The 20,156-nt window shown below is 37.8% G+C and overlaps 1 protein-coding gene across 1 annotated transcript; it reads right to left on the bottom strand.

Moving 5' to 3' along the window:
• Positions 1 to 350: 350 nt before the first annotated feature.
• On the bottom strand, positions 351 to 19,613 carry LOC581703 (NADH dehydrogenase [ubiquinone] 1 alpha subcomplex subunit 9, mitochondrial). The gene is made up of 10 exons (XM_030989155.1): positions 19,553 to 19,613; positions 13,800 to 13,985; positions 13,209 to 13,306; positions 11,920 to 12,011; positions 10,145 to 10,286; positions 9,418 to 9,520; positions 8,714 to 8,781; positions 2,576 to 2,652; positions 1,499 to 1,661; positions 351 to 941 (listed from the first exon to the last, which is right to left on the bottom strand). Exons 1-10 carry the CDS (start codon positions 19,590 to 19,592, stop codon positions 774 to 776), a joined length of 1,137 nt encoding a protein of 378 aa, XP_030845015.1. The 5' UTR covers positions 19,593 to 19,613; the 3' UTR covers positions 351 to 773.
• Between the last annotated feature and the right edge of the window lie 543 nt (positions 19,614 to 20,156).

The raw sequence follows: 20,156 nt of genomic DNA, 5'->3' as shown, positions 1-20,156 counted from the left end.
CGCTTTCAACGATGCAACTTAAACATTTAAAGCTTATCTGCCGTAGTTTACAGGAGAGATTAGACTGCCCCGCAAGGTCACTGGACAGGTGGTTATCTCATCAACTCAGCTCTCAGTTAACATAAGAAAAAGAGGATCATGGGGGACCAATGGTCACCGATTAGGCATTGTTTGTTATATAGAGGGCGCAAGTAGCTACAAGTAGTGCAGTGGGCCTTTAAATTGATGGATGTACAAGCTTTTCCTACAGAGGGTTTATCTTTTCCTTTTGAAGGTGTGTGGAGAATTTGACATAAATCAGAATCCCATTTAACTGTTTACACTGAAGAAAATTCCATGAATCATTTACAGTTTTTACTTTTTAACCGATCCTTATTCAATGATATTACAGAGTTATGTGATGCTCTATTGCCATTCCACTCTTAAATTGGATTTTAAGTTTAGATAAAATGTAAACATAAATTTTGATACTTTGGGTTGAAAATGACCAGTGGATGAACTAACTCCAGGTAAACTCTGCATGCATTTGTGTAACAATGCTTGTAACAGAAATATGTGTTTCTTAAAATTCAATTGTCACTTTACATTCACTCAAAATCTTTCATGCATTCCATTGTTTTCCAAGATTTTAGAATTAGAATAAATGCCTTATCAATGATACAATTTATTAGACTATCCGAGTTTCACTCATGAGCCATAAAACATATTTCACTTTTCTTTCCTTATTCAACAAATTGTGTATTCTTGCATAAAGACCTAATTAACCGCCGTCATTATTTGGCTATGACCGGGCCCTCGACCTCGTCGATTCCAAGGTCAAAGTATCTATCAGAGCGATGTCTTCGGAGGCCCCTGATGGCAGCATACTCGACAGTGGTCGGCGTGACGTTGAGATCCTCCAGTCCGGGCATACCACTCTGGACGACATCGGTCGTATGTTGCTGAGAGGAGAAAAATGGGATGATTGTTATTTTAAGATTGGAGTTCAGAAAGCAAGTGTGACACAGATTCGCAACTACCATGGAGGATAATTCTCCAGCTGTCATCTCTTCTCCCAAAAAGTAGAATCAACAAGAAAAGACAGCACTGTAACGCCAGACACTTTGCATGCATGAAATGTTGTAAACTTTGCAAGTGGTTACGTTTTCCATAATTTTCATAACCCCAAATTTCTGAATCACAACCGACAAACAAATGGATTCTTACAATCCACAAAAGTTTGCTACAGTGAGAATCACTGTCATTTTAATAGAAGTCGTGAAAGGTTAATAACTTCCAAAAATTTCTGTTTTTACAGTACAGTCAAACCTGCTTTAGTGACCACCTGTCTACAACAAGCTCATTTTTTGTTTCCCTTGGAAATGGTTTCTCATTGAAACATGTACTAAAGGAACCTGTCAAGAAAGACCACCTGTCTCCAAAGACCACTATTTGTGTTTCCCTTGGGCGGTCGCTATAGACAGGTTTGACTGTATCAGTAAACCAACCAATCACCTACCAGTTCCAGCATGTCTCGGGTGAGGAAGGGGTCAAAGGGCGTGAGTTCAAACCCGCTTGCGATGAGACGCAGGATGGGGCGGGGTACAGGGTACCTGATGTAGGGTCGGCGGGTCACACGGTAGATGAAGTCCACCAGGTCGGTCAGGAGGTAACCATTAGGTCTGCAGGGAAATACAAAGAGGTTTCGCTGGTAAAGGCACTGTTTAACAATGTTACATTTGAGAGGCATGGCCCTACATGTTATCAGTATCTGTGATATGGTGTAATATTGAAGTACTAAAAAAATTGTGCTTCAAAATGATCCCGAAGTGCCTCAAAAAAGTTAAAAATCTTTCAGTGACTGGTTTTACCATACTCATTTTCCCCAATAGACTGTAGTGTTAAAAAAAATGTTTTAAAAAAAATTTAAATTTTGATTTCCAATCATAAATATCTTGATGATCAAGTAGGCGATCGGCTTGTAAAAGTCATGGGGTTCCTGACTGACCTAATTGGCTTAAGATTTATAATATCATTGCAGCATGAGCTGAATCAAGGATTTTGTTTCAGAATCTGAGACAAAGTTACCCAATCCCTTTAAAATAATGCATAGTATGTCCTTGATACAAACACTAATATCAAAGAAGATTGTTGAGCACCTAGGTGGAAAGTATCTAGTCTAGGGCAGTGAACAGACGTTATCTGGTGATCTATTCAGATATTTACATTAAAATTCACTGGAAATCATGAATAGAATAACAAACGATCTTGCACATCTCTCTTTTGATACATGGAGTACATTACGAGACTAATGCCAAAAATGTAAATGAGCTGTACAGCTAGATAATAATACTCCGTTCTTGTATAGAGCATATCACATTATTACGTCCCAATGCGCTTCCAAAGAGGTTTGGAAATTATTACCATAGCTTTAGCTCTAGCAGCCATTATCAGCCCAGTGCATTTTCAAGGGATAATCCTACCAGGTACCCATTTACCTCACCTGGGTGGAGTGTGGCAAATGTAGATTAAAACGTCTTGCCAAAGGATGTACATTCAATTTCATGGACTTCAAATAAGATGGTAACGTACTCACCCAGCCAGTTCATATGTCTTGCCGTCTGCCTCTTTCTCATTAATGATAGACATGATGGCTTGGGCTACATCAGAAACCTGAAATAGTTTAAATAAAATTATTAAAAAAATTATAATGTCATTTTGTTGATTCAAAATACTACTTCTGATGAACATGTTAACCAAATCATACTGGGCAAATTCTTCTTATTGATAGTAGACGTAACGGCTTGTGTTACATCAGTAACCTGAATTGGTTTACATACAAAATATTTGATAAAATGTTACATTGTTAATTCATGGTTATTATGATATATTGTAAAGTGCATTTAAAGTTCAGCTATCACCTGAACCAAAAAAAAAAGAAGAGAACAGCTTAAATGCTTAAATGTATATAATCACTCTCAACCTCATATTCTATGAACTTCCAGATTTTAAAAGGAGGATTAAGAAAATTAAGAATAACATAAAGTCTCGCGCACATAACCAGAGTCAAATTTGGGTTCTGTGTGGGCCTCATTTCATGCAAAGGTGCGACTACTTGTCTACTCACGAGTCAATTTTTATGGTAATTGAGTGTGTATTTAAAGATGAAGTTGAGTTCTGGTCATGCGATTGCATTGTGAAGGAAACGGTGTGGAACCGACCAGAAAAGGTTGATCATCTAGCATATAAGAATTTGTGTGTATTGCAAGGTTCTGGAATCATCAAAATGATAAGAAATTTGGCCAAGTCTTGGTAAAATTACAAACACTTGCACAGAAAGATGTATATGGGACTACACGAACACGTGGCATAAAAAGCCGGCCCCCCGATTTTTACGATGTTACATGCATATTTAGAATATGAAGGCATTTGAAGAGCCATGTTTTTTCAGGGAACATGTCTTAACTGATGTTCTTCCATACTTGCATAATAAGAATGAGTAATATTCACAAATTATTTTTCACCTCTTCCCAGAACTCAACCTTCTCTTTAAGCCTGCAACATCTCTTCATACATGTAATATCCAAGGCTTAAAGGGATAGTTTAGTTCTGTTGCAGAGGGCGCTACACAAAATAATTTTTTTATGAGATAATCAAAAACTGAGTGTCAAATTCGAAAGAACATAATATTTAAATGACAAAATCATCTTTGTTTGATCAAAATCGGTTCAGAGACGGCTGAAATATAACGATTTCTAATACTTGCGTACCACCACAAATATTAGATATTTTGAAAAATTCGAAAAAAAACGTTGAAAAAAACCAAATAACGCCTTTTACGCCGTATTTCAGGGTCTAAAATTACCTTCATAGCAATTTTAGGTTCTAAAAGGGCATTATAAATGTCATAGATAAGAATAAGAGCAATAACCATGCACTTTAAAGGCATATGCGGTCTGAAAACAGAACTCAACTATCCCTTTAAATTTAGAATACAGCATAGTGACAAGAAAACCGTAACATACAGGGCCATGCCTTATAAAGAGTTGATAATTGTGATTAATATCAATCGCAGCTTTATACATGAGAAATAAGGGATTACAAACTTGCGATTGATTCAGATCAATTGCAACTCTTTATAAGACGGGTAATACATATATTTCGGTGATGGGTACACTAATTCACGTAATGCACTTTAAAGTGACTCGGTAACATTGTTAAAGGTTGATGAAAAAAATTGCTTAATTTTTGTATAAAATGTTACTTACTTTATTCCTTCTACTATACTAACCCTCTGACATGCAAAAAATCCTGAACAAATTCTCAAACCACAAAGATATCTATGGTTTTCTTTGAAGGCGTCGATGTGAGGCACCCTCTAACAGTGATTAACAGTAAATTCTCCCAACCATTTTTGAATTTTCCCAACCGTTTTTCCATGAGAAAAATACATAAAACAGGCTATAAAAATCTGTCAACACTTAACCCGTTCCTTCCGAAATTATTTAGCCTGATAGCCACCCCACAAACGAGATTAAAAATCGAAAACTCGACTCCTTCGCTGCCGTACAATACCGTGCGACTGTTCAGCGCGCGGAACAATGCGTGTGCGTTGAAGCGACCTAAAGCCTGGCCAGTCGCTTCGACGAGCAGGAACTTAGCGCATGCGCAGATCATTTGGCAATCTGCCGTGCTCTAAGTTCTTTCAGCTCTTCCGTACTGTAGGTTGTTTTTCTTCGTTATCTTTTTTTCCTCTTCTACCTACTTATTTTGTTCTTCTTTTTTCTCCTCCGTATCTATTTTTTTCCTTGTCACTCTTATCCCTCCTCCTTCTTCTTCTTCTTTTCCTTCTTCCTATACTCTTTTTTTTATTTTGATACTCGATTTTATGAGAAAATACACAGTATATAAAAAGTAAACTATTTCAATGTAAGTTTCTGTTGCATCAAATTTAATTGAAATAGTTTATCAGCCAAAATTGACTGTTATAATTTACGTCTGACAATATAATGTAGCGAAATTATGTAAACATGATCAAATGAAACTCAAGAAGAATCAAGAACGGGGGGGGGGGGAGAGGGGGAGGTGAAAGGAGAGCCAAAATAGCATACTAATAAATACAGTACAGACTATATAACGATGCGCCCAACTTTCTCTCTCTCTCTCTCTCTCTCACTCTATAAAAAACGTTCATTATACTTTATCTCTCTCATACTGTTTTCTGTTCCACGATTTCCGAAAGCACGTTTCGACATAATAAATAAGAATTGTTAAAAGTAATAGTTTGGATATAAAAACATCTCTTATGCAAAAAATAATATGACACAATCTTTTTTGACAGAACTAATATACGTCGGACGAAGGAAATAACTCCTTGGTCGGACATTATACTTTAGCGAATTTTGTTTAATTTTTTTAATTTGTTTTAAAGAACTAAAGAAAAATTCTGAATGGGGGGGGGGGGGGTTGATCAGATAGACAACTAGTATAATAATAAATACAGTACAGACTACGTCCAACGTTCTATCTCTCTCTCTCTATCTGTCAATGTTGTTCCGCCATTTGCTTGTATGCCGGCATCATTCCTTCTTTGAGATAAATTATGATAACATATCCATGATGATGAAAACATACATCTTAAATACTAGGGGAAAAAAATAGAGAACGAGCGGCTGATAATGTCAAAATGAATATCACTGTACACAAATTATAGAAAGTAAAAGTTTCGATTTTGAATGTAAGTCTCTGTTGCATCAAAATAAAATGAAACGTTCATTATATCGACGGAAATAATATACATCAGACATTATATTTTACCACAAAAGGGTCATCTAGAAGTAGGTGGATAACATTATAAGAGAAAGAAGAGAAAGAATGAAACTTTCTCTTTCAAAAACAGAAGAATAATGGAGAGGGAGACAAGGACACATACACAATAAATAAATATAAACAAGATAGGATTCTAGAGCGGAAGATGATATAGGGGAAACGAAATAGTTCGGAAGTATTGCCTAGAGAGCAAAATAATTATTCTGTTTTATTTACTAATGTAAAGCGCTTTGATCATGTTTTATGTAAAGGCGCTATATAATATCAATATGTATGAATATATTGGCAAATTTTGACAATTATAGTTTGTAAGTATGAATTGACAAAGTACGTACAAATACAAATGACACAGAAATGTCTGCAAGTATTTGGGACCTATATAGAATATGTGAAAAGAGCTTTATCTTTGTCTTTGGCCCATGATCCCACAACTTAGTTACGTAAGAGGAACAAAGAACGTTGACGGATGTAAAGGTTGTTGTCATGGTTATAAACCCCAACAATAGAAGAGCGGAAGTAAGGTAAGGGTATAATTGAATGACAATGACCTGGCTTACAGCATTGATGATCCTACATGTATAACCCTGGTTTTTTGTGCGTGTTTTGGGGGGAGTGGGGTCTTGTTGTTTTTGCAATCATTCAAAGATAATATCAATCATACAAGATAAAGGAATGAACAAGAATATATGATATGCTAAAATGTAACAGACAAAAAGATGATGATGAGAAATGATTGTTTCTATCTCTTTTTTTCTCTTTTTCACTCTCTTTATGTGTGTCTCTCTCTCTCTTTCCTCTCTCTATCTCTCTCTCTCTCTCTCTCTCTCAAACTCTCCACTTTCTCCCTCTCTCTACGTCTGTCTCTCTGTCTATCTGCCAATGTTGTTCCGCCATTTGCTTGTATGCCGGCACCATTCCTTCTTTGAGATTAATTATTATAACATAAAATTATCCCTGATGATGTACATTATTATACCTTATATTTATTATAGGGAGCGAAAAAGAAAACGAGCGGCTGATAATGTCAAAATGAGAAGAATATTACTGTACAATATTTATACAAAATAAAAACTTTGAATGTAAATCTCTGTGGCATCAAACTGATATAAACAAATTGTTATTATGCTATATTGACGGTACTATTATCCGTCGGACATTGTGCTCTAGCCAAAAGATATAAACAAACAAAAAAGAGAAAAACTAAAGAAAAAATCTGAGGTTTGTGGGGGGGGGGGGGGGGTAGTCGGTGAGAAAAATATCATAATAATAAATACAGAACAGATTACGTCAAACTTTCTATTTATTCTGCCCCCGCCCACCCTCCTCTCTCTCTCTCTCTCTCTCCCTCTCGCTGTCTCTCTCTCTCTCTCTATCTCTCTTTCTACGTTGTTTTCCATCTTCATCTTTCATGATGTTGTCTACTATTCCGCCATTTACTTGCATGCCGGCATCATCCTTTCCTTGAGATTAATTATTATAACATATCCCTGATGTTATACGTCAGACATTATACTTTAGTGAAAAGAAATAATCAAACAAAAAAAGAAACGTACACAAAAGAAAAACAATCAGAGCTGGGGGGGGGGGGGGGGATCGGAGATAACTTTCTATCTCCCCCTCTTTCTCAAATAATTTATATCTCCTCTCACATATACCTTAGTAAAGGGAACGCTATAGAGAGTGAGCGGCTGATAAAGTCGAAATGAGAAGAATATTACTGTCCAATACTTATAAAAGTAAAACTTTTGAATGTAAATCTATGTTACATCAAACTGCTATACAAAAATGTTTATTATGCTATATTGACGTTACTATACGTCAGACATCATACTTTAGCCAGGAAATATAAACAAACAAAAAGAGAGACAAACTAAATAATAAATCTGAGCTTTGAGGGGGGGGGGGGGGGGGGGGGTCGGTGATACAAAATGTCATAATGATAAATCCAGCATACACCTGATCAAAACTCGTTTTCGGAGACTAAATCGAGTACAACCTCGCGATCTTGCTTTAGACTTATAATACTGCTTGTTGTTGTTGACAATAGAGAGCTGACCTTTGGATTTTCCTTTCATGTGCAGTGAAGTGCATTGTTCCGCGCGTGCCGCGTGCCGTTATAGGCTTTGGCTTTGCGCTGCTCCCAATTGAAATACCAGCAGTATTGGTATTCTGTGCATGGAAGGTCTCAGCGAAAGTCAATATCTGTGGGACAGACATCGCGGAGCTCCAATACGCTGCTGTACGAATTTCATGTGAGAGAAAACTTGACATGCTTATGAAAAAGTACAAATATAATGAGTAATATTAAAGTTAACAAAACAGGAGTAATGGATAATGATAGCATATACTTTGGATAAACCCTCACATCCACTAGTTTAGTGAATTAATGGCAGGGAAAGGCAATTTTAGGCTTGTAAAGACGTCGTCTACCTGCCTATTATGGGAACCTGGTATACCAGGTTCCCGTCTGTGAGTAGGCTCCACGGGAGCCTGGTATACCAGGTTCCCGGAAGGAACGGGTTAACTGTCTGGAATGGAATGTAGAGCCATTTTATTGCTTTGTGACGATTTACATTCACCTAAAATGTAATTTAATTGTCCTTGTCTTGATGCTGAACAGGCTTTGACAAGTAGCAGAATAGAAGTAGAATAATATAGTTGGGAGAATTAAGGAATCGATCAGATCAGTTTTTCCCAATTTGTACCATGAATAATGATCCGTTTTCACTCAAATTTTCAGATTATCTTTAATTGTATATCTAGCATTGAAGTCACTACCTTAGCACCACTATCTCTCATCTGAACAATGTTACAAAGTCCCTTTAAAGATGTAAAATACCCTTTATGAATATCTTTATCATTATTCTTAACCTTTGAACTTGTTACGTAAAGCATCATAACTTACGTATACCGGTCGCTTGACAACTCTCCTGGCAGACGGGAACAAAGGAACACCGCCAAAGAACCTCTGGTCTATAATCAAACAAACAAAAACAAGCAATAACACTATATGTACATGTGCAATGATGAGCGAGATCAACATTTGGTTTAATATATCCTAGTACATGTTATGTACAAGGATGAAGAACAATGTCCGTGCTAGAAAACTTCTCCTAGCTTGAAAACGTGGTTTCTAACATGTGGAACTCTTATAAAGAAATAGAATAAAGAATTATTGTATTGCGAAAGAGGCGAGTACACTGGATAACAGCATAAAGAAACGTCATGTACAGAGAGTAGTTTTTAAGAGGTCAGTTCAAATGACAGCTGCCAATCATCAGTGCGTGCTACCAATAAGCTTGGTTTTAGTATGATAGGACAGTCAAACAAAAATGGGACCCTGATTCTATATTAAATTTATGTTCACAATAATGCCCATACATGTGTTTTGCTGTGATGTTTAGTGATAATACATTACATTCAGACTGGAAAAAAATTACTGTACAGCTATACATTTTTATTATGGTGAAACAACAATTTCTTGTAATATTAACTGGGGTTGAGGGGCTGGGTGGTTATCGGCTTCTTTTCATTCAAATCAAATCAATTCAATTCATATCTATTTCATTTCCAACAGAAAGATATACAAAGGTATTACATCAGACTTACTTGCAAAATGGTTGAAGAATCTATCTTCTCTTCCAAACATCTGAGCCGGCCTGACTATGACAGCCTCAGGAAACTCTTCCCTTACGACTCTCTCTCCTGCAGCCTAAAATAATACACACAGATCTAATTATTTAGGACGCTTTTGAGAGTTGTTATGTGCAAATTGCATCATAATTACATCAGATTTGAGTATTGGTTATTTGGTTTGTTTTATTACATAGATGAGTGTTCTTTACTTCAATAAGCTACTCCAACATACCATTATCATAGAAAAGGCGATTTTTTCAATTGCATTGATGAAATGATAGCAAGTTTTTTCTTTTTGGGGTGATTTTTTCACAAGCTATTTACAGTGGATTGCAAGCTCATTGTTTCGCATGTTGATAACTTCACAACCCTACCACAAGAAGCTACTTCAGAGATACCATCTGCACATTGGCAGATAAAGGCAATTTTTTCAAAACTTGCTGGATACATGTTGATGAGATCTTTGTAATAATTTGTATTAATGTATCAAACAAAAGGTAAAGCGCCTCCACCCACTTTGGCAGTGATTATTCTAAAAATGAACAAAGTGAGACTTCTCCATGTTTAAATGATTTTCAGATATTTAGAGGTTTATTGTACATGTGCTATCTCCGAAGTCTTCTGTTCACGTAAAACCCTCACAAAAATAATAATATTTAGTAAATACAAAACTGAGATTCATACTATGAGAAATGATTACCTTTGTTCTAAGGAATTTGGCTGGAGAGGCCATATCAGCGCCCAAGGCTGACACATGAATTAGTCTTGGTACACCAGCCTCTTTGCAGATCTTGGCCAGGTTACGAGGGGCCTCGATGTTGATGTCTTCAAATGTAAAGTGCCTGAAAAGAAAGAGAGGAAAAGAGAGTGTTAAGTACATGTATGTGAGCGCGTGAGAGAGGGAAGGAGAATGTGACAAAAAAGTAACCCTGTAAGTTGGAGCTATGATCAGATCATATGATCGAATCGGTGGTTTGGCTCCCGTTATCTCTGTCTCCAAAAATTGCAAAAATTTGACAATTTTGAGCACTCTAATACCTAAAGTCACTCATACTTTAGATAATTCTCTCATTTGAAGTTGTTTTAGTTCATGTTTAAAGCTATTTTCATGGCGTTAAATGTCAAAAATTGAATAATGATCGGAAAAACAAAGGAGAAAGCTAAATTTTTGGGCTAACAAAAAAAACAAGGGAAACGCTCTCGGCGGTCTCGCCTGCATAACGCAATTCAATATAATAAACCAGAACGTCAATGACGTAGCGCTCATCCGCATCTCACAACAACAAATATCGTAAATTTTATGTGGTACACTTTTGAACTGGTCAAAAAATAGAAATTTGATGCCCTGGAAGGGACATAATTTCATTTTATTTGCATAAAGTACCATAAATAATCAATGGAGCAAAATCTCACAATTCTGTGTAGAAGTTTATTGTTGCAAATTTAGCTCTACCAGATAAGGCAAAATCGGTCAAGAAATGAGGGAAAAGAAGCAATTTTTGTTATTTTTGGAATAAATTTGCATAAATTACCATAATTAATTAATGGAGAACAATTTCAAAATTCTGTGTAGAAGTTTAGTGTACCAAAGTTAGCTCTACGATATAAAGCAAACCAAATCAAAATCGGTCGAGAAATGAAGGAGAAGAAGCCTTTTTTGTGATTTCGAATAAATTTGCATAAATTAGCATAGATAATGAATTTCACGATTCTGTGTAGAAATTTTAAATCCCCTCCTAGCCCTATCATATGAAACAATCAGAATCAAAATCGGTTGAAAAATAACGAAGAAGAAGCATTTTGAAAATCTTAATGTTGATGCCACAACAAAGTCTAAGTTTGTTGACCTTAAATGGCCTTTGACCTTAACTTAGTGACCTGAAATTCTACTCACAGGATTGGGGAGACTCGATAAACCTATAGTCCAAGTTTCATTGACTAAGAACTTATACTTTCAAAATTATATCAAAAATTCAAAAACTTAACCTTAGGTTAAGTTTTCGATGATGATGCTACAACATAGTCCAAGTCTGTTGACCTGAAATGACCTTTGACCTTGACTTTGTGATCTGAAATTCTACTCACATGATTGGGGATACTTGATTACCCTATAGTCAAAGTTTCATTGACTAAAAACTTATACTTTAAAAATTATACCAAAAATTCAAAAACTTAACCTTAGGTTAAGTTTTTGATGTTGACGCCGTCGCCGTCGCCGCCGCCGTCACCGGAAAAGCAGCGCCTATGTCTCGCTTTTTGCTACGCAGGCGAGACAAAAACATGCATAGCTGGAATTATTTTGCCATTTGGAGTTGTTGTAGACCATGTTTGTTGATATTACATGCCTTTTAATGACTCTGAAATTAATTATATTAGTCTTAGAGCTGAGGCTAAACATGAGAGCCACCATCTTGGATTATCATGACAATGGAGACAAAAATGCGTGCCTACATTATAATCCAAAAGAGGACATACCTCGTCTCGTAGTCTTTACTCAGTAGATTGACAACCACAGTGCAGTTTCCAACGATGTCTCTGATCAAATCATGTTGACGAAGATTGTATTGCTAGCAAAATAAAATCATACATGGAAAGTTTCAGTGCACGCTTGTGATTGTAAATGTTTACTCAAATTGTTATTCAATTATTTCACCACATTACACTTCCCCAAGTAATTGGTGTAGTGTCAATTGTGATTCAATTATTTTCCAGCATGATACTTTAACAAAACTGAAACACTATCAGAACTGTCATTTCAAAAACAAAAGATAAGAGACGAAATGGTCAAATTTTGCGTAATTAGGCTATAACTGACAATTAGCCATTTTCAAGGCGATACAATTTTGTAATTTTTTTAATTGATGAATCACTTTTCTTTTCAAGAAATCTGTTTGCTGTATGGATTTCTACATGCCTTTTTTTTTCAGGTTCTTTTGACAAATTTTTTTTTTTGTGGAATTTTTCAAATAATTATATGAAGCCCATTTTGATGCGTGTGACAAATGGCTATTTTTGCGTCGCCGGAACAAGTTTCATGGGTTTTGAAACATGGCTAGATTTAAGAGTGTCTATCAAGAGGGGCTGTAAAAAATTGTGTAAAAATGTGTAGAACAGGTGTCACATGCATATTCACCTGTTCTACACATTTTTACATAATAGCAGTGAAGGGATGTTCTACCTGAGGAATTGTATATTTTGTCTGCTTTCTTTGTCTGTCATGTTCATAGTGTCAGGGTACAGCTGTATTCATCATATTTGCGCTCAAGCACCATCTCGCGGTCATTTTTATTATTTACATGATCGTATTCTCCAGTAAATTCTCTTTCTTCTCGTATCAAAATTGAATTTAAAGTATGTTTTGCTGATATAGAAAAATTGTTTCAAACTTTTTACTCTGATTTTTCACGATCTTTTTAAAACATACCCCCATCATTTTTTATATGAAAATAAAGCTTAAGATGTGCTCTTTCCAACCAGTGGATTTTTAAAACTCAAAGACAAATGGTGTTCAATTCACTATTCATCTGGGCACTCAACAAGCACAAGTACGGTTATAATGCCCCAACGGCGGTCTGTACTTAACCGGAAGAAGAAGAAGAAGAAGAAGAAAAAGGGGATCATGGGGAACCAACACGCACCGATTAGGCATTGTTTGCTATATAGAGGGCGCAAGTTGCTATAAGTAGTACAGTGGGGCTATAAGTAGTGCAGTGGGGCTTTAACGAAGTCAACTATCCCTTTAAATGACATGTTTGATTGCTCACCCTGAACATGATCTGGCCCAGGTCTCCCATCAGCTTCATGGGTTGCACATAGTATTCATCGCATCGATGGGGTACGACAACCTGAGAACCCTCTCGACCTGTAACCAGACATGGAAATCAGTCAGGATTCATTCTTAAAAATAAGATCCAACTGAAAACATCAAAATACTGTTCTCTTACTAACAAAAATGTTAGGGTAATTTGACCCCCCCCCCTCTCCCTGTAACAAAACATGACAACTGACACAACAAATACATCATCTAGATTCATTTTGTTATACTTATGAAAGTAAAGATCAAACTGACAATATTGAAATACTGTTCGAGATCTTACTTACTACAACGTTAGTGCAATTTGACAGTTGATACTGACACACTACCCTTTATGTATTTTTGTTCATGATTTTGACCATTCTAAAGATTTGTTCTGCATTGTTTTTGCTTTATTTCATATAAGAATAGCTATCAAATATTTTATAGCAGAACTCGGGGGAACACAAAAGATGGCAGGGACAAGAAGATTCTTTGGAAGAGTTATTTCTACCAGAAAATTCAATGCACCTTTAAGAACTTAATGTTTTGTGAAACTCACCGAGCCTATTGACGATATACTTTCCGAGGAAGCCATTGCCCCCAAAGACGGCTGCTACTATACCGCTGAAGGAGGACCTGCCTCCCCTACCCTTGGGCACGAGGGAGTGATGATAGGTCGCTTTGGATCGATGGGGCTGCAGACATACCACTGTACTTGCACTGCTCCGGATCACCAGGGTCGGAACTGTGAAGAGATAACGTACATTTTGAAGCTAGAATCACAACGTTCTCACTTGTCGTCCCATTTTTACTTTTTTTCTTCTTTGTATTGCTTTTTTTTCTTGTTAATCTTTCCTTATGTACCTGTTCTCTCTTCTGAATTGTTTTCCTTGCAATTGTTCTTTATCTCCACACAAGTAGTGCTAAAATAAGCACTGATTATTTTATTTAATGTATATATATTTGTTTATGTTGAGGAGAGCACAGAACTCTTCCCTTTTTTCAATTGTTTACGATATGTTTAGTAAAATGTGTCACTTAAAGATAACCCTCGTGTAATCATGCTTTTGTAAATATGTTAATTCAGATACCCTAATTTATATAAACCTATGAACTGGGACATACATAACACAAACTTTGCTTTTTAGTAGATCCCCCACTTTATTGATTGATTTATATGATTGTATTCTCTGTTATAACTTTTATCATGTACATTATGTTTTCTATACTGTATGTTTAGTTATAATAATTACCATTGTACATTATGTTTAATTATGTTATCTTTGATAAATAAACTTGAAACTTGAAACATGAATCACAGATCAAAACGCCATTAAAAGACACGGTTACTACGAGAGAGCGTTCAAGCAATTTTTCATCTATTTTTCATCTTGCTCATTTCAAGCCCAGCCACAGCTCATTACACTGCGCAGTTTGACGATCCGCGCACTGGCGATGCAGTAAATGGATTCCGCATAATAAAATACCCCTAGTTCACCATCTACTTTTATGGGTTGTTCATCTTTCCGACGATTTATCGCTCATAATAGGGTGTCTGAACGATTTTTCAATTTTCAATTTGGGATCGTTTTTCACCATTTTTGTTTGATATTTGAATTAAAAATGTAATCAGAATAATACATTTCAAATTTCAAGTCTCGCCGATGTTTCTATCAAAAGATACAGCCCCTTCAAAACGCTGAAATATTCATAGCATTTTGCTCAGAATCGACGAAAAAGACGTACACGCAGAGTTATGTTGTTTTGCTAAATTTAGCCAAACAGCTGTATCGCGTGATATGCAAGCGTATGCATATCGTACGCAAGTTGCTCAGCCAATGCGCGACTTGCAAGCTTGAGCCACGCTGTCTCCGCGATATGTGCCATTGACTAGTATGGGTGGCCGTTCCCGCCATAGAACCCGGAAGTGAATACACGTTGTAGTCAATGGCAATATCGCGGAGACAACGCACGTTGTCTCCGCGATATTGCCATTGACTACAACGTGTATTCACTTCCGGGTTCTATGGCGAGAATCGGCCACCCATACTTTCATTCACTATAAGCGCACATGTTACGATGTAACCATGGTTTGGACTGAGCGGAGCTCACGCCTCCCTAATTAGCTGATTCCAAAAATGTGGGAAGGGTATTTTCAAACTGTTATAACAAATGATCCCTTGGGGCTAGCGAAAAAAAAAGCATCTGGATATTATCCTTACGTCTAGCCCTGCTTAAGCCGCGGGGGCGCAGCTCAGGAAAGTGGCAAATTTTGGAGCTAGGATGCAAACAACATTTCAATCGCTGTTTTGACCAAGATATTTTTAGAATTCTGGGGGTGGCCCCCTATGGGGAATATGGAGAAAAACCTGCTCTTTCATATGACACCTCATTTATTGAGTTTCACCTTCAGGATCATTTGTTATAAAGGTTTGAATTTCAAATTTTTTCATAAAATCATTGACCAATTTTGGATGGTCGCGCAATGCACGTAGACCACATAGGGAAGCGTACAATCTCTATGGGAAGGGTTTTAGCACATAAATTGGGTGCGCGATCAGACACCCTACTCATAATATGAAAGTCTCTGTACGAGGTCAATGTAAAATGCATCAATAAAATCAATGAGGGATCCGTTTTTTGCATCGCCAATGCGCGGATCAGAAATCAAAATCATCAACGGAAAATGTGGAGGCATCTGTCCACGTTTACGAAGATGACCCTCGTTTGTGTGGACGATCCTTATTCTTGGACCACTGATTATGGAGTGGGAATGAGAAAATTGTGTGAACTGCGATTAAATTAACTAAGTAGAAAAGCATGCCCGGCACGGAGGCAGTGCAAAACTAGTTGGATGGCTGCAATTGCAAACCACAAGTCACTAAGAAAAGAGGCTACATTTACTGTAGATCTACAGCATATTATTAGGGTGTCTGATCGCGCACCCGATGTTGTGTGCTAAAATTCTTCCCATAGAGATTACACGCATCCCTATGCAGCCTACGTGCATTGCGCGACCATGCAAAAAAAGTCAATTTTTTTTTTCAAATCGAGATTCAAACCTTTATCTGTTGTGATCCTGAAGGTGAAAATCAATGAATGAGGTGTCATATGAAAGAGCAGGTGAATTCCAATATTTCCAAAGGGGCGTAGCCCCGAAATTCTAAAAATATCTTGGTCAAAACAGCAATTTAAACATTGTGTCCTGGCTAACTCTGAGGTTTGTCACTTTTGAGATATGACGCCCCGATCGATAAGTAGTCCCAGTCCCAAGGAACAATTCTATGTGATTATATTTTCGCTAGCCCCCAGGGATCACAACTGATAACAATTTAAAAATACCCTTCTCGCTATTTGGTGGATCAGCTAATTAGGGGGCGTGCGCTCCGCTCAGTCCAAACCATGGTTACATCGCGTAACATCTCCGCGCACGAACGAAACCCCAAATTCAATTACACATTATAGTGACTGAAATTATGGTTGGCAATTCCCTCGATAAACCCGGAAGTGAATACACGCTATAGTCAATGGCAATATCGCGGAGACAACGTGCGTTGTCTCCGCGATATTGCCATTGACTACAACGTGTATTCACTTCCGGGTTCTACAGCGGGAATTGCCAACCATACTAGTCAATGGCACATGTCGCGGAGACAGCGTAGCTCAAGCTGCAAGTCGCGGATTGGCTTAGCAGCATGCGTACGATTAGACCGAAAGCTTCAGTCTCTATACCGTCGGTTGTTCCACTGAGACTACGTCTGGCTCCACTAGACCTCCGGTTTTAGAGACTGAACGATCGCCTATGCCAGCCTATGTTGAAGATATCCGGCTAGATTTTAGCCGTTAGGCCCCTCCCACAAACATGAACAAACTTGCCACGGCCGTATTGTTATGCCCCAAAATCCCCCGAAATGTCATTTTACCTCGTGCATATCCAATTTTACATTAGGCCTAGGCTATAATACATCGGTTCCACTTACTAACTTGATTGAAATAATCCGTTTAATGGTCCCTTTTGTAGGAAATTATGGGTCAAAATCGACATCCATGTTGAAAATCTTGCAAGCCGTGTTAAACTCTCGCTGCCGTCAATCTCATCCCTTCTAGTCTACGCCGAAGGCAAAAATGATTATGAAGGAAAAACTGTGATAACGCCATTACGAACGTGTAGATGGCGCACAGTTTTTCCTTCATAATCATTTTGCCTTCGGCGTAGACTAGAAGGGATGAGATTGACGGCAGCGAGAGTTTAACACGGCTTGCAAGATTTTCAACATGGATGTCGATTTTGACCCATAATTTCCTTAAAAGGGACCATTAAACGGATTATTTCAATCAAGTTAGTAAGTGGAACGGATGTATTATAGTAGGGTGTCTGAACGATTTTTCAATTTTCAATTTGGGATCGTTTTTCACCATTTTTGTTTGATATTTGAATAAAAAATGTTATCAGAATAATACATTTCAAATTTCAAGTCTCACCGATGTTTCTATCAAAAGTTACAGCCCCTCCAACACGCTGGTATATTCATATCATTTTGGTCAAAATCGACGAAAAAGACGTCCACGCAGAGTGATGTTGTTTTGCTAAATTTAGCCAAACAGCTGTATCGCGCGATATGCAAGCGTATGCATATCGTACGCATGCTGCAAAGCCAATCCGCGACTTGCAGCTTGAGCTACGCTGTCTCCGCGACATGTGCGATTGACTAGTATGGTTGGCGTTCGTCGCACAATAAACCCGGAAGTGAATGCACGTTATAGTCAATGGCAATATCGCGGAGACGTCTCCGCGATATTGCCATTGACTATAACGTGTAATCACTTCCGGGTTTATCGAGGGGATTGCCAACCATAATTTCAGTCGCTATAATGTGTAATTGAATTTGGGGTTTCGTTCGTGCGCGGAGATGTTACGCGATGTAACCATGGTTTGGACTGAGCGGAGCGCACGCCTCCTAATTAGCTGATCCACCAAATAGCGAGAAGGGTATTTTTAAACTGTTATCAGTTGTGATCCCTGGGGGCTAGCGAAAATATAATCACATAGAATTGTTCCTTAGGACTGGGACTACTTATCGATCGGGGCATCATATCTCAAAAGTGACAAACCTCAGAGTTAGCCAGGACACAATGTTTAAATTGCTGTTTTGACCAAGATATTTTTAGAATTTCGGGGGCTACGCCCCTTTGGAAATATTGGAATTCACTGCTCTTTCATATGACACCTCATTCATTGATTATCACCTTCAGGATCACAACTGATAAAGGTTTGAATCTCGATTTGAAAAAAAAAAATTGACTTTTTTTGCATGGTCGCGCAATGCACGTAGGCTGCATAGGGATGCGTGTAATCTCTATGGGAAGAATTTTAGCACACAACATCGGGTGCGCGATCAGACACCCTAATTATAGCCTAGGCCTAATGTAAAATTGGATATGCACGAGGTAAAATGACATTTTGGGGGATTTTGGGGGCATAACAATACGGCCGTGGCAAGTTTGTTCATGTTTGTGGGAGGGGCCTAACGGCTAAAATCTAGCCGTGATATCTTCAACATAGGCTGGCATAGGCGATCGTTCTGTCTCTATAACCGGAGGTCTAGTGGAGCCAGACGTAGTCTCAGTGGAACAACCGACGGTATAGAGACTGAAGCTTTCGGTCTAGCGTACGATATGCATACGCTTGCATATCGCGCGATACAGCTGTTTGGCTAAATTTAGCAAAACAACATCACTCTGCGTGGACGTCTTTTTCGTCGATTTTGACCAAAATGATATGAATATACCAGCGTTTTGGAGGAGCTGTAACTTTTGATAGAAACATCGGTGAGACTTGAATTTGAAATGTATTATTCTGATAACGTTTTTTATTCAAATATCAAACAAAAATGGTGAAAAACGATCCCAAATTGAAAATTGAAAAATCGTTCAGACACCCTAATATTATGTCTGACATCATAACTTATCTTTTTGTCGAGATAATGACCGATTGACCCGTCCGCACGTTTGGACAGTCCACACATCACAAACCCACACACAAGCGCGTTTGCCCTTCTTGTGCTCCAGGGCTAGGCTGATTATGCGAGTATCGAAGCCTGGAGTTTCGGCTAAACCTGTTATCGAATTTACCATTCCGAATTCGTCAACTATCACTGGACTAGGGCCGCATTAAAAAAGCCCTTTATTTTCAGGCAACGCATTCAAAATTCCACCATAAGTTACTGTAGCCTTTGAATAATACTATACAAATCCATAACGATAAAAATGTGCTGAAATATAAGGAGTTAATCGAAATTTCAGGATACTTACGACCCAAGATCGAATTTTTCGTGGCCGCCAGAGCCGCCATCTTGAACCCAAATTGGCAACCTGAAAACCGGTTGAAAATTACAGTAAATACACAGATGGTAGTATAGAGCGTATTTATTTTATGTATTTTTCGCTATTTTCCCCTGCAACAAATTAACAAATGCATAGGTTCAAGTTAATTTACATTTTATTATAACAATAAATTTGACTAGATCTACTCATGCAAGATACAAGTATAGGCCCGGCGCCCCCCCCCCCCGCCCCTAATTTGTTTAAAAAGTATAAAATAGCATGATGTTAATAAACCGGTCTATTAATCATAATACCTCATAAAGAAAATACAAATAAAATATAAGAAGGTAACATTTATATACAATTCACATGCAGTAGCAGGACTCGCAGTGGCGAAGCGTCTTTTTGAGTAGAGGCCCCCCCCCCCCCCCCCCCCCCCCCCCCCCCCCCCCCCACTCAGGGGTCGGAATGACCGCATGCGTGTTGCCAAAATCTCCGGTAAAGGGGTACTTTTCGTGCGACAAATTCCGGCCCAAGAATTGTAAAAAAAGGGGGTGTTTTTCCTTTTTTTCTCTCATCTCTTTGGACTCCT

The sequence above is a fragment of the Strongylocentrotus purpuratus genome, unplaced genomic scaffold (assembly GCF_000002235.5).
Source record: "Strongylocentrotus purpuratus isolate Spur 01 unplaced genomic scaffold, Spur_5.0 spur5_scaffold_18, whole genome shotgun sequence".
Taxonomy (NCBI): domain Eukaryota; kingdom Metazoa; phylum Echinodermata; class Echinoidea; order Camarodonta; family Strongylocentrotidae; genus Strongylocentrotus; species Strongylocentrotus purpuratus.
This window is presented reverse-complemented; position numbering and strand designations above follow the sequence as displayed.

Excerpts from the sequence above, each read along its gene's own strand:
- LOC581703 (XM_030989155.1), bottom strand. The coding sequence starts at position 19,592 with ATGGCGGCTCTGGCGGCCACGAAAAATTCGATCTTGGGTC. Across the intron at positions 9,521-10,144 it reads CCAAATTCCTTAGAACAAAG|GCTGCAGGAGAGAGAGTCGT; the intron begins GTAATCATTTCT and ends GTATTATTTTAG. Across the intron at positions 1,662-2,575 it reads AAGACATATGAACTGGCTGG|ACCTAATGGTTACCTCCTGA; the intron begins GTGAGTACGTTA and ends ATTTCCCTGCAG.